This window comes from Capricornis sumatraensis, chromosome 8, assembly GCF_032405125.1.
Source record: "Capricornis sumatraensis isolate serow.1 chromosome 8, serow.2, whole genome shotgun sequence".
In the NCBI taxonomy this organism is placed as follows: domain Eukaryota; kingdom Metazoa; phylum Chordata; class Mammalia; order Artiodactyla; family Bovidae; genus Capricornis; species Capricornis sumatraensis.
The window spans coordinates 7,157,236-7,172,027 of record NC_091076.1 but is presented as its reverse complement, the minus strand read 5'-3'; the positions used below and the strand labels follow the sequence as shown (position 1 = coordinate 7,172,027).

The following is a 14,792-nucleotide window of genomic DNA, read 5'->3' as shown; positions in this document are numbered from 1 at the left end:
TATGGAAGGTTCTGTGGGAGAAGGGGCAGTGTTGGCAAACTCACAGGTTCTGTGAAAAGCTCCTTTATTGGGTGAAGGACTCTGGCTTCACACTGGGGTGAAGGGTTCGGTGGCTTTCAATGTCAAGCTCTGGTTCTCAGTCTTCGGGTACCTGTGCGTGAATCTGCAACAGGAATCACCTCTACTATTCGATTTCTGCAGTATAGTGACTGGGTGGCCCAGATATTCAGAATCATAGCCCTTCTAGAAGGCCAGAGAAGAGTGCTGGGGAAGCCATGCTGTCCCTACCCAGTCTAATCCTCCAGTCAGACTGGGTCTCCATCTGCCCCATTGTTCGCCCCAGCCCCAAATTCACTCAGGCTGGGGGGGCGGGGGGGTCGGTGTTAGATAAAGCCTGGGAGGGAGAGGGCCCATCCATCTACTCACCGCTGCAGCGAGGCTGGGCCAGCTTAGGGCCCCACGCAGTTTGGCATCCGGACCAGGGATAGATTCCAGGCCCCACACGGTGAAGCTGCTGAAGCTGGCTGTGGCTCCCATAAAGCGGTCCTGGGGACGGGAAGGGGCCCCGGCTCAGCATCCGGGCTGCGGTTCCCACCCGCGCTGCCTTCCAACCCTATCCCCCAGTGCTCACGCAGTCCCGCTCCAGCGCCTCTGGGGGTTCCTCCAGTTCCTGCTCCTCTCGCTCGTGGTCATCCTGCTTCGCCACCAACACTTCTGCCTTCTCTTCTGTCATCACATATCCCACGAAGCCGGGCGGCACCACCACCTCCTCGCCACGTAGACTACGGCCTCGAAACGAGGCTTCCAGTCCTGGAGGAGGCAGAAGCAGGGAGGGCCTCTGAGGGTCTGATCCAGGCCTAAGGGAGCAAGCCCAGTGGCGGTCCGCCCGCCGCCTCCGGTGGACCACGATCCCCAGGAGGCCTGGCGGCGTTCCTCGCGGAGGAGAGCGCGATGCCGGCGCGGGGGCCGCCGGGAGCCGTAGTCCGGCCGCGAGCGCTCACCGTCGGAACCCAGGCGGATGGCTGGGGTGAAGAAGCGCCCCACCGGCGTGGGCCGATTAACCGGGACCTCGCAGGGCAGAAGGTGCAGCGAGGAGGGGGCGGGATCGCGCAGTGTATCAGGGCGCAGGTGGACGCGGCGTTTGTCGCTGGTCTCCTCGTAGCTGTTCTCCATAGTCCGTCACTACTCTGCAGCTCGCAGGCTGAGGCCAAAGCTGGCGCGCAAAGCGCGCGGAGCCTGTCGGGGGCGGTCGGCGCAGAGCCTCGTGGGAAGCGTAGTTCTTCTCTGAGGCTCTTCTCCAAGCCTGCCTCCCGGCGTTCCAGTCCCAGGGTTTTTTCCTTGAATTCCTCGGCCCACCCCCCGCCCCCGAAATACATTCTTACTGTAAAAAATTAAAACGATATCTAAGAGTACACTTTTTACATTGATTAGTACAAAGTGTTGTGCTTTGTTTGTGGTGTAACACACACCACAAAGAAGGGATATCAGCCCTTCTTCACATGTGAAGATATTTTATCCGAATTTGTCTTCCAAACCTGTATATTGGTCATTTTTATGACAGAGAAGACTTTATTTTTTAGTCACATATTCAATGTATCTGCCTTTTCTTTTCAGTCACAGTACTCTTTCCTTGTTCATTTCTTAAAGTTAGTCGCACAGTCGTGTCCGACTCTGCGATACCAAGGACTGTGGCCCGCCAGGCTCCTCTGTCCATGGAATTCCCCAGGCAAGAGTACTGGAGGGGGTTGCCATTTCCTTCTCCAGGGGATCTTCCCGCCCCAGGGATCTAACCCGGGTCTCCTGCATTGCAGGCAGATTCTTTACCAACTGAGCTACTAACACTTCTCTAATGTTAATGTGTCCCAATACCCAACTTAGATTTTGACAAGTACTCTCATAAAACGAACTCATACAAAACTGGTTATTAAGATTGAAATTGCATTTAATTTATAGATTTGAGAAAGAGAAAAACATCCTTAGATTTCCAAGATCTGGCTTTGGTGGTCTGTTGAACAGGAACAATTTCATAGAATATCTGAGGAGGTCACTCCGTGATGTGAGTTATGAAAACAAAAGGAAGATCATTTCATACTCACCTGAACACTGACAAAAACACAAATATTGTCCAAAACACAAATAATGAAAATTCTTCTATCTTGGATAATATAGTGACTGTTGCTACTTTACCAATTATAGCGTCAGCCTCCGTATAGATAATGTTTGTTAACATATCCCATCGTAGAAATACTCCCACTCTCTGAAGGCATCCAATCCAAAGAAAAGTCCCACTTCCTTAAACGCTCCCTCAAATTCCCTAAAACACAACTCCAAATCCTAGAAATCCTTCCTGTTGTTTTTCAGTTGCTAAGTCGTGTCCCACTCTTTGCAACTGCATGGACTGCAGCATACCAGGCTTCCCGGTCCTTCAGTATCTCCTGGAGTTTGCTCAAACTCATGTCCCTTGAGTTGGTGATGCCATTCAACCATCTCATCCTCTGTCGCCCACTTCTCTTCCTGCCCTCAGTCTTTCCCAGCATCAGGGTCTTTTTCAATGAGTCCGCTCTTTACATCAAGTAGCCAAAGTATTGGATCTGTCACGCGAGTGTATGTTTTTCGATTCTTTGTCTCGTCACAACAAAGATTTGGAGTGACGGACATTAAAGCCCCCTCGGCGTGTCACAGCTCTCAGGTCTTGGATAGACCGTGTTATAGCTCTCAGGTCTAGAATGGACCATGTTATAGCTCTTAGACAAATCAGTGTTACAGCTCTATTTTATTTAGAAGATAGCAGGAAAATCCATCTTTGTCGATCTAAAGACATGAGGAGAAGAGCGCCCCAGCTCGCGGGAGGGAGCGAGCTAGCTTTGGCTTTTCTATTTATATGTTTATCTCTCCCTGGGCCTGTCCTATGTGAATTGGGCCAGCCGGGAGTGTTGTTTGTTTTACCTGAGGTCCTCGCTCCGGTCCTCAGATCTTCTTTTGTTTCATTTTCGCGGGCTTTTCCCTCCCTTGTCTTGTAGCCACTGCCATTTTGGACTCCTTTTCCCTGTTCTACCTACCTAACAGATCTCCATGGTGGCTATACTAGTTTGCATGCCCACCAACAGTGTAAGAGGGCTCCCTTTTCTCTGCATCCTCTTCAGCATTCATTGTTTGTAGATTTTTTGATAGCAGCCATTCTGACCGGCTCGAGATGGTACCTCATTGTGGTTTTGATTTGCATTTCTCTGATTCTTACATATTAATTTTTTAAACATATATCTAGAATTTTTTAATTTTTCCTAATAGTTTTCTTTTCTTTCCTGGGTCTTCCAGAATTAATCATCTCACTTTAAATAATGATCATGATCATTTTACTCCCTCATTACCTCACATGTTTTCTTTTCTAGCACATCAACAGACATCTTTTCCTTTTTCCTGACATTTTCATGGGAATTTCACCAATACTCATGAAGTTGCTTTTCAACTTGTTTATGTATATCTTATTAAAGCTAAACTACTAAGGTTTTTTTCTTATCAGTTTTTTTTTTTTTTTAATTGCAGTAGACGGGCTTTACAATGTTGTGTTAGCTTTTGTTGTTGTTTCCATCACTAAGTCGTGTCTGACTCTTTTGTGACCTCATGGACTGTGGCCTGCCAGGCTCCTCTGTCCATGGAATTTCCCAGGGAAGAATACTGGGTTGCCATTTCCTTCTCCATAAGGGTTTTTTAATTTGGAAGTAGATGTTTGATTTATCTTTACATTTTTGGTTCTGTTAAGTTTCCCATAGTCTGGATTTTAGTGATTGCTTTCTCATAGTGTTATGTTTATCTGCCCTTATTTCCTGTAAATTAGTAATTAGATCTAGAAGCTTCATCAGATTTGGGGGTGGGGAGGGGCTGAGGAAGACTGCTTCAAGGAAGGCAGTGTGTTTTTCCATCTGGAGGGACCTAATACCTCATGTTTCCCTTTTTCTGTCAAGTTAGCAGCCCTGGATGATCATTGCCCAGCTGTTTCAAGTCACTACGGGTTGCAAAACTGGTATTCTAAGTTCACATTTCTTCTTCATTTACTTTATTCTTGTTGTTCAGTGGCTAAGTTGTGTCCAACTCTTTGAGACTGCATGGACTGCAACACACCGGGTTTCCCTCTCCTTAACAACTCCTGGAGTTTGCCCAAACTCATCATGTCCACTGAGTCGGTGCTGCTGCCCAACCATCTCATCCTCTGTTGCCCCCTTCTCCTCCTGCCCTCAATCTTTCTCAGCATCAGGGTCTTTTCCAGTGAGTCCACTCTTCACATCAGATGGCCAAAGAATTGGAGCTTCAGCATCAGTCCTTGCAATGAATATTCAGGGTTAATTTCCTTTAGGATTGACTGGTTTGATCTCCTTGCTGTCCAAGGAATTCTCAGGAGTCTTCTCTAGCACCACAGTTTGAAAGCATCAATTCTTTGGTGCTCAGCCTTCATTATGGTCCAACTATCACATCCATACATGACTACTGGAAAAACTATAGCTTTGACTATACAGACTTTTGTCAGCAAAGTGATGTCTCTGCTTTTTAATATGCTGTCTGGGTTGGTTATAGCTTTTCTTCCAAGGAGCAAGTGTCATGTCTACAGTAATTTTGGAGCTCAAGAAAATAAAATCTGTCACTGTTTTCACTTTTTCCCCATCTATTTGCCATGAAGTGATGGGACCAGATGCCATTTACTTCTAAAAGGAAAACTTCCCCATATCAACTATTTGGTTCCCCCTTGATACAGTGAGTATAAGAAAGGCACGAGTATTACTCGATACTTTCCTTCGATTTCTCAGTTTTTGAAATGACTTGTTTCCCTGGCATGCTTCCATGGCGACTTTTTTTTGAGTATTATTAAATAATGTATTTTTAACATTTTGAATGGTTCAGTTACTTGTGTTTGTTATTCTCATTGATCCTGAAATTGTCCCACCTTTTTCTAGGGGGAAGCTCTTCAAGTGAGCTTCTGAGTCTTTTGATGTGACCCTAGTATTCTTGCCTGAAAAATCCCGGGCAAGACAAAAGAGTCTGGCAGGCTACAGTCCATGGGGTCGCAAAGAGTCAGACGCTACTTAGCAACTAAACAACAAAAAGTAGACTTTTATCGGTTTCCTTGTTTCCCAGAACCACAAGATATTCTTGGGTTGTCTTGAAAACAGTTCCTGCTCCAGACTTGGAATCATCCAAGGATCCTTGGTTCCTTTTACTAAGAAGTGATATTTACTAATTCAGTTTGACACTAGATGTGCTCATGACTGCTAGATGTTTTCAGTGGACATTTCTAAATGTTTTCCATGAAAATATGTATTTTTCTCTTTAAAAAAGAAAATACATCATGAGTTTATGCTATTATATCTAGGATTACAGGGTTTTGGGGGCTTCCCTGGTAGCTCAGTGGTAAAGAATTTACCTGCTAATGCAGGAGACACAGGTTTGATCTCTGATCTGGGAAGATCCCCTAGAGAAGAAAATGGCAACCCACTCCAGTATTCCTGCCTGGAAATTCCCATGGACAGAGGAGCCTGGTGGGCTAGAGTCTATGCGGTCACAAAGAATTGAACGCAACTTAGTGACTGAACAATAACAGGGTTTTTACTAACCTCATTGCTCTTACCTTGGTATCTTTTTCTCCGACATGAAACATCCCAGTTCTCTGCAGCCTTGTTCCACATTATGTACACAATAGTCTCAATAAAATAGCAACACTACAACTAACAATGTGATTACCAGTTAAAAAATTATTTTTGTAGTTCTTTTTGTCCTTAAGATATATTCCACTAGGATGTACAGTCAGTTTACTGGTTTTAAGTTCTATGATTATGCTACCAGTTGGATAAAAAGTTAGGCTCATTTGTTTCATGACTTTTGACTTTTAGAGATAGATTTTAAAAGATTTAGTTTTACTTTGTGTGATTATTTTCATTTCCAAAGTCAAACTACAAAGATATATTTAGAGAAACCTAGTGTCTATCCCTGTTCCCTCTAACCTGTTCTCTCCTGCCCTATGTAACTTTTTAAATATTTTAGTTTACTTTTCTGTTGTTTCCTCTTCTAAAGTATTAGCATACATGTAAGTATACTGAATTCAATTTCCTAATATTTTGCGGAGGATTTTTGTATCTATACCCGAGTGATATTGTTCTGTAGCTTTCCTTTCTTGTGATGTCTTTATCCGGTTTTGGTATTAGGATAATGCTGGCCTCGGAGAATGAGTTAGGAAGTGTTGTTCCCTCTGCTTCTATTAATATTTTCTGAAAGAGATTGTAAAGAATTGCTATTGTTCTTTCTCAAATTTTTTTTCACAAGTAGAATTCACCAGGGAACTATCTCAGCCTGTTGCTTTCTTTTTTAGGAGGTTTTCGATATTTTTTGTTGTCTTTCAAGAGATTTTTTTTTTCAACTTTATTGAGATATAATTGACATATAAAATTAGAAAATATTTAAAGTGGACATCATGATGAATTGATATACATGTACACTGTGAAAGGATTCCTCCCATCTAGTTTAACCCATCTCACATAGTTTTATTACATTAAGAACATAATATTAACTATTATAATTATTAATTCACTTTCTCTAGAGATAGCTCTATGCAAATCTTTTATTTTCCCATGTGTAAGGGTTTTTTTTTCCTTTGTGTAAATTTTGTTACTTTGTGTCACTTGAGCAATCGGTCCATTTCATGTAAGTTATCAGACTGTGCACATACAATTGTTCATAATATTTATTATCCTTTTACTGTCCATGGGCTCAGTAGTGATGACCCCTCTTTTATTTCTGATATTAGTAATTTGTGTCTTCTCTCTTTTTTTCTTAGTTAGCCTTGCTAGATGCTTATCAATTTTACTGATATTTTCATAGAACCAGCTTTTGGTTTCATTGCTTTTCTCTGTTGAAATTCTCCTTTACATTTTATTGAGTTCCACTCCAGTTTTTGTTATTTAACTTCCTCTACTTCTTTTAGGCTTATATTACTCTTGTTTCTCTAGTATACTAAAGCAAAAATTTAGATAACTGATATTTAGATCTTTCTTCTTTTCTAATATATACATTTAATGCCATAAGCCTCATTCTAAGTATTGCTTTCACTGAATCACACAGATTTTAAAATATATTTTTTAAAAGTTATATTAATCACACAGATTTTAAAATATATTTTTAAAAAGTTATATTTTAAAAGTTATATTTTCATTTTCATTTAGATCAGACTATTTTAAAATTTCTCAAGAGGTTTCCTCAACCCATGTTGTTATATGAAAGTATGTTGGTTAATCTTCAGATATTTGGGAATGTTCCAGTTATCATTCTGTCATTGATCTCTCTAGTTTAATTCCACTGTGATTCAAGAGCAAATGTGTATTCTTTTAAATCTGTTAAGGTCTGTCTTATGGCCCCAAATGTGGTCTGTCACAGTGGATGTTCCATGTGCACTTGATACCACGTATCCTGCCCTTGTTGGATACAATATTCCGTAATCTATAAACGTTCTATCATCTATAGAAGTATTCTATAATTCAATCCAGTTGATTGATGGTACTGCTCAGTTCAACTATATCCTTACTGATTTTCTGCCTGCTTGATTTGTCAGTTACTGATTAAAGGATGTTAAAGTCTTTCTCAAATAGGGCATTTGTTTATTTCTCTTCACAGTTTAAAAATACTGTTGCATTGTTGTGCTGCTTGCCACATCAGTTTTTAAAAGTCTCAGTTCAGTTCAGTTGCTCAGTCGTGTCCATCTCTTTGCGACCCCATGAATTGCAGCATGCCAGGCCTCCCTGTCTGAAAAGTCTAATGCCCTTCTAATTCTTTTGCCTTTGCAAGTTAATCATTCTTTCTGCCTAGAAATCTTGGAAACTTAAAAAAAAATTTTTTGAAATCTGTTTTGTGAGGATATGTCTCAAAGTTGATCATTCTGGGTTAATTTCCCAAATGTCCCAGTGGGCCCTTTAAATGTGCAGATTTTTTTTCTTGGAAAGTTTTCTTAGATTATAGTCTTAAATACCAGGTCTTGTTCCCCTGGTGGCTCAGACAGTAAAGAATCTGCCTGCAGTGCAGGAGAGCCAGGTTTGATCCCTGAGTTGGGAAGATCCCCTGGAGAAGGGAATGGCAACCTATTCCAGTGCTCTCGCCTGGAGAAACCTCCAGACAGAGGAGCCTGGCAGGCTACAGTCCATGGGGTGGTAAAGAGTCGTACACAACTGAGCGGGACACAACTAACACTTTCTGGTTCATTGTTTAGTTTTTCTCCAGGGACTCCAATAATACAAATGTGTTTCCTTTTTGACTATCTTCTGTTTCCATTACTTCCTTCTGACCCTTTCTATGTATTTATCTCCTTTTCATTCTCTTGTTTTTCTTTCTTCAATACCACTTATTATATTTTTATTTGAGTCTGTTCTCCTGCAAGCATCTTATAATCTTTAGTTCCTGTTAATTTTGTCTGTTTCTTCCATTTCTTTCCTGAGTTTGATCTCGGGGGGCCTCCACTTGGAGTGGCTTGAAGCAGGGTTTCAGTTCCCGGTCAGAGATTGAGGTCGGGCCATGTCAGCGAGAGCTGAATCCTAGTCACACAATCAGTGGTCAGTGACAAGGCCCTGGCCCTTTAGCTTTGCAGAAATGGATTCCCACAAAAACGGAAAGTAGTGAAACAAGTGAAGTGTTTATTAGGAGGAAATGAGAATGGTACTTGTGCATAGACACGCAGGTGGGCTCAGAGACACAGTCACACCTGGTAGGAGTTTGAATCACTTTTATGGGGCATTTCTTCTGGGTTTCCTTTGATCGATCATTTCGATTTGTGTGGTTCTGAGTCCGTTTGTGGTATATATCAGGATCCTCTCTTGTGTGCACTCACATCTCAGCCAAAGTGGATTCCAGTGGGTAGCCTGGAAGGTAGCCTTGGCATCACTCCCCTTTTGATCTCCAAGAAGCTTTCTAGTCAGGAATGTCCCTTTGACTTCAAGGATGAGAAATATGTGACCTCTTTTATGTTTTATCTGGGCAGGGCCCATCCAGCCTCCTCTCTCAACTGTCCTATTGATCTTTTGGAGTTTCTGTCCACATGGAATGAACTCCAGCTGCTTACCTCCTGCCTGCAGTTCAATCAACTCTCTCTTCATTTCGTCTTGGGTGTTTAAATTTCTCAGGTAGCTTTGCATGCCTTCAAATGCTTGTTTTAGTTCTGAGTGTTATATTACAGATTTCTTTTGCTTCCTGGCTGTTTTTGTTCAGGAATGTGTGTGAATTGGGCTTCACAGATATGTCATGAAATTCATGTTCTCATATTTTGCAATAACTCTTTATGAACCTGTTAATCTTTTTCTTGTTCTGTCCTGTGGGGCTGGGTGTTTTTTAAGAGCCCTAGTTTAGTGCGCCCTCTTCTGTCAACACTGAAAAGTCCAGACACTTCTAAGGATTTGTTTGAGTGGGGGAGGAGCGTGGGTCCTCTGATCTTGTTCCTCTAGCGGAACTTGTGAAATTTCTCCATTTGTTTCCCCTTTTATACTCAAATGCCAAAGCATAATCCCTTCCCTTCCCTTCCACCTCTTTGCTCCCCAGAATTGACGTGTTTCAAAGGTCGTGTTTCAAAAATCCTATAGACAACTTCCAGTCTCTTCACTTAGTCCAAGCTCTAACCTACTCCAGACACTTGTTAACATTTGCAGACTTAGCTTCTGTTTCCTGGAACTGAACACTTACTGGTTTGGCAATGGCTTGCCCAGATCACATGTCAAGTTACTGCAGCAGCTCCAGCTTGGGACAGACCTCCTCCTGACCAGCTCTGCCACAGCCCCACTTGTCCTGAGCCCTTCTTTCCTTCCCTCGCCCACCCCAAACAGGAGGGGAAGATTGGGTGCCCAAGAGGCAGGGGCCAAACAGCCCCATTCCCCAGAGCAGTAAGGCCCACGCCTCTGGCTGTCCACCCAGCACTCACGAATGCTGCTCTTGCAGCCTCTGGGGGACATCCAGGGCAGGGAGCGGTGGGGACGCGGCCCTGTGGTAATGGAAACCTGCTCCACGATGACAAAACATGATTACCAACCAGCTGGGTGACTGTTGGAAAATCACTCAACCCCTCTAGCCTACAGATTTCCTCATCTGTGGGGCCCTGCTGAGCTGTTGCAAGGATGAAGTGAGGCAACGTGTGTGGAAAACAGCTTGGTGACTAGTAGCAGAGCTGGCCTTAATACATCTGAATTCTAAGTATCTTGCATATTTGGAAAAAGGACTAGGGGAACTGTCTCCTTACCTGGCACGATTCTTAGGTCCACAGAGTGGGCTTATCCCTGGGTTGGGAATTTCCCCTGGAGGAGGGCATGGCAACCCACTCCAGTATTCTTCCTTGGAGAATCCCATGGACTGAGGAGCCTGGAAGGCTGCAGTGAGGCAAAGTCATCCTAATTTCAGCCCAGATCATGGGAGGTCTGTTCCATCAGCCCCCAAACCTTACTAGCAGATCCTTCCGAGTTGGCTCCAATCAACACAACCCAGGAACCCCTTCGCTAGGGCAGGGACCACCAGGCTGCTGCAGCTTCCTCTCACTGCTTCTCCCATTGGCCCACCATCCTAGCTAAACTAAGCTCCGGGTGCAGGGACCTTGCAAAGCTCTGGAGTTGAAAAACACTGGCTCACAGGTCAGGTTCAAGCTCAGCTTCATTTCCATTCCTAAGTTGCTGGGTGGTTTGGGGCAAGGGTTTTCCCTCTCTGGGAAGCAAAGATGTGGCTCTTTTTTCTTCTACCTCCCGGGCAGGGATTCTAGAGAATGCTAGGCATATCTGGGCAGGAAGGAAGTTTGATGCCCTGCAGTCTGGGGGTTCCATAGCTTGGAAACTCTCCTAGAGCCTCTGAAACCCATCCCAGATGCCTGCCCCCAACCAGGTCCCAAAAGGAAACAAACCAGTCAGTGCTGTTAGCAAATGTAATTTTTTGTGTTTTAAAGGAGCCACAGCGCTGTGTCCTCGTTCTCAGCAGCCCTTCCTGGGCAAGAGCCTGCAAAGGCCACAGTCCTGCGGCCCGCCCCCCCACCACCCAGCCTGGCTCCCGGGCTCAGCCATCTGCTGACAGCCCACGGAGGTAGTCCCCCGCCAGGGGCAGCACGGCCCAGTCATCAGTCCGCAGGGCCACAGGCACTCCGTCCGCCTGGGCTGCCTCCAGCCGCAGCAGCAACCGCGAGTCCGGAGGCAGACGGATGGCTATAAGGTAGCTGACAGGGGGTTGGGCCACCACCACAAAGGGCTCCAGGTGGTGGGACACCAAGGCCTCCAGCCCCCCTGGCCCGAGAGGGCACCACAAGCGACTCTCGGTGCCCTTCGGCAGACAGGAGCCCCAGAGCTCCTCAAAGAAGTCCAGCTGGGCCCCCTTGGGGGGCCGGGGGAAAGGCAGGAAGAGGTCAGCGAAGGTCACAAGCAGGGGTGGCAGGTGAGTGTGGCAGGTGAGGCCGCTGGGTGTGGTATAGAGGGCACGCACAGTCAGCCTCGCAGGAGCTGGGCGTCGGGGCTGCAGAGGCAGGAGCAGAGGGCGGGTGGGGCGGCCAGGACACAGACAGGGCACGTGGATAGCCCCCAAGGGTGCGTAGACCTGTCCTTCCACACGGAAGCGCAGCTCCAGAGAATACACCGGTTCTAGCACCTCCACCTGGAGCCGCAGCACTGGGACTGGGCCCTCGGCTCTGCGAGGACCCACACTTAGCCGAACCGGGGCCGGAGCCTCCTGCACCATCAGCGCTGCAGCAAAGCCCTGGTTCTCGGCCACCAGTGAGGAGGCCAGTGCAGGTGCAGCAAGGGAGGGGCCCAGGGCTACCCCCAGCTTGGGCCCTGCCAGGTGGGCCAGAAGGATGTAGTAGAGACGTGCGTGGTCCTGCCCATCAGGGTCCTCCAGTTGCCTGGCCAGCGCCTGCAGCAAATCCGCCAGGCCTCCCCCAACGCCAGCCCGCAGCAGGGCCCGGCAGACCCGTAGCAGGGCCTGCTGGAGGCCCCAGTCCGTGCAGTGGGTGGCTGCAGCCCGCAGAAAGCTGAGGGTGGCACTCTGGGCATCCCCGTCTGCCACCCTGGCCAGCATCTGCAGGTGCCAACGGAGGGCCTCCTCTCTGCCTGGCCTGGACACCACCTCCTGCCGCAAGGCCACCCTCAAGGGTTCCTGCAGCTCAGGGCCCACTTGATCCAGGAGATCTACGAAATGGGGAGCCAGTGCAGGCCGGGTTCGGTACAACTGGGCCAGTCCCTGGGTCAAAGGTGTCAGTACCACAGGCTGCCCAGCCAGGCAGTGAGCAACTAAGTATGAGGCCTGGAAGCAGAGAGTAGCCAAGGCCCGGGGGCCGCCGTCCAGGGCTGCCCTCTGCCGCAGGCCAGCCAGGAGCTCCTCCAGATAGTGCCGGGGACTCCGATCCTGGCCCTTTTCCTCCTTTTCTTCATCTTCCACACAGAGCAGACACAGCAGGTGCAGGCGGGCCAAGAGGGCCATCGGCTCATGCAGGAGGCTGGGCAGGAGGCCACGGCAGAGCTGGGACCCCAGCAACAGTGGGGCGGCCTCCTCATCTGTGGGTCCCAGCGGCCAGTTCTCAGGAAAGTTCAAGAGACAGTGCAGGTAGAAGAGATGGATGGGCAGGGGCAGGGCCGGGTGCTGAGCAGCCAAGGTGAGCCGGCGAAGCAGCAAGGCCTCGTCCTGGGCCGTGAACAGGGCCTCGCCGAAGGCTGCCTTCAGGGCCAGCATGGCGTGCAGCAGTGTCAGCTGGGCTGTGCCCAGCAGCCGTACCAGCTGTGGCTTGAAGAGCACTGGTGGCTGTCCCCGAAGACCCCGCAGGGCCCAGCCCAGGAGCCACAGAAGCTGGGCCTGGGCCACAGGAGTGAGCAGGTAGGAGGAGTCCAGAAGCTGGGCCACAGTGGCCCGCAGCTCCCGGGCCTCCTCAGGACTGAGCTCCAGCACCGCAAGGCCACACTCGCCCTCCTCAGCCACCGGCCAACTGGGTGCCTGGGGCTGAAGGTGGACCTCACCCTCCTCAGCTAGCGTCCAGTTCCAGGGACCACCCTCCATGGAAGAGTCCCCAGCCGTGAGCAGGCCCTGCAGGCCGGCTCCGGCCCTGGCTTGTATCACCAAGGCGTTTCGCAGAGCAAGTGCCAGCAGCAGGCTGAGAGGCTGGGCCGGGCCCTCGCGTCCCAGCAGGGCCCGCAGCAGCCCCAGGCAGCCCCCCAGCAGCCCGGGCCGGCAGCTCTCCAGTTCCCGCAGGCACTCCCACGCTGTGGCCTGCAGGGGCCGCTGTTCCGAGGCAGGGCCGAAGCTTCGCCCCAGATCGCGACCCGAGGCCAAGCCCAGCAGCAGGGGCAGGAGCCGACCGGAGGCTCCCGAGGCGGGGCTCAGCGCACCTCCTGCCACCAAGGCTGTGGTGGCCGCCAGCAGCAGGGGCCGCCGCAGAGCTGAGGGCCGCGGGGGTAGGAGGACCAGAGTATCCAACAGAGACGTGGCGGCTGCTTCGGCAGCAGGGGCGTCCGGCCACAGCTGGGCTGGGTACTCCAAGCTCAGAGCCAGCAGGGCCACCTGGAGATGGGGGAGGGCGTGGGGTGGGAATCACGAAGTTGAGGGTCGGGACACGGTGCGCTGGGATAAACACCTGGGACCAGGGCTCGGGCAGGGGAGCCTACCTTCATCGGCTCGCTCAGCTTCTCACTCCTCAAGTCGCTTAGCAGGTCACGACCCAGATCCTCACCCTCGGGACCTGCCATGAAGGCGGACGGGCTGGCCCGGAAGGTGCCCAGGCGCTGGGCCCAGGTTTCCCGGCTGAAAGGCCCCATGGTCGGGCACACAGATCCCTCTAGAGAGAGGCGAGGGAGGAGGGTCAGACGTGCGGGCCAGGACCGCGCAGGGCCCCAGGGCCGCTAGAGGGCGCGCGAGCCGATGCGCAGACCCCAAAGGGGCTGCCCTCGGCCGCGCTCAGACACCAGCGAGAACCCCGCACCCGGGTCCCGAGATGAAACCCAGAGGCTTCGGGGGTGACGCTGGGGCGGGCTGCCAGGGTCCCCGCGGGGCAAGAGCGCGGGGAGCAGGGGCGGGGGCGCCGGGCGGGCCGCTGGCGCGGGGTGCGTGCCGAGAGCTCATTAGGCCACCTGCCCGCAACCGGCACCGAAACCACAGCACCGCCCCGGCCCCCGGCGCCCGCGGTAACGGACCGGCCCTCTCACCCTGCCTGACTCAGCTGACGCTGGCGCTGGGGACTGCCGGCTCCTTCCGGGCTGGCGGCGCGGGGCGGGGCGCACGGCGCGTGGGCGGCCGAGACGGGGCGGGCCCCGCGCGGGGGCGGGGCCGTAACGGGTCCACCACCTCCCTCGCCCTCCCGGCCGGCAGGTGCCGACTCGCCGGTTTCGCTGGGGCTGAGTAACTGTCCCGCTCTGCGCAGGCCCCCCTTCCCCGAAACCGCCGCAGGCCCAGGCAGAGGCCGTGGAGTTGGGTGGGCCCGGGCTCCCGGTGCCCGGGTCCCTGTGGGCGCGCCGACTGCAGTCTCGGGGAGCTCAGGTGGCCAGCGGCCGAGGGCCCGTCCGCCCGCCGGGATGCCGAGAATGGCAACCCGCGCGCCCCGCGCCGGCGCCTGGGCGCAGCGCACCCTAGTCCAGCGCCCGCAGGCTCGGGGGGTGAAGTGGATCATGAGTACTTGGGGCTCTCGGTGTGGCCGCTGGGGGGTGTGCGAGGTGCAGTCCCGGGCGGCCGCGGGCCTGGCGGAACCGGTCGGGCAGGCGCCGCAGGACTTGGCTTCGCTTCCCCGACGCCAGCTCCGGGCCCCCCACCCGCTCGGCTTGAGGGCG

General features: G+C 50.4%; 2 protein-coding genes across 2 annotated transcripts; both read right to left on the bottom strand.

The window, feature by feature from the left end:
• Positions 1 to 113: 113 nt before the first annotated feature.
• Positions 114 to 1,173, bottom strand: RNASEH2C (ribonuclease H2 subunit C). The gene is made up of 4 exons (XM_068979109.1): positions 1,002 to 1,173; positions 632 to 810; positions 427 to 546; positions 114 to 163 (listed from the first exon to the last, which is right to left on the bottom strand). The coding sequence occupies exons 1-4, from the start codon at positions 1,171 to 1,173 to the stop codon at positions 137 to 139; spliced, it is 498 nt and encodes a 165-aa protein (XP_068835210.1). The 3' UTR covers positions 114 to 136.
• Positions 1,174 to 11,049: 9,876 nt separating this feature from the next.
• AP5B1 (adaptor related protein complex 5 subunit beta 1) lies at positions 11,050 to 14,205 on the bottom strand. The gene is made up of 3 exons (XM_068978250.1): positions 14,175 to 14,205; positions 13,638 to 13,807; positions 11,050 to 13,533 (listed from the first exon to the last, which is right to left on the bottom strand). The coding sequence occupies exons 2-3, from the start codon at positions 13,785 to 13,787 to the stop codon at positions 11,050 to 11,052; spliced, it is 2,634 nt and encodes an 877-aa protein (XP_068834351.1). The 5' UTR covers positions 13,788 to 13,807; positions 14,175 to 14,205.
• Between the last annotated feature and the right edge of the window lie 587 nt (positions 14,206 to 14,792).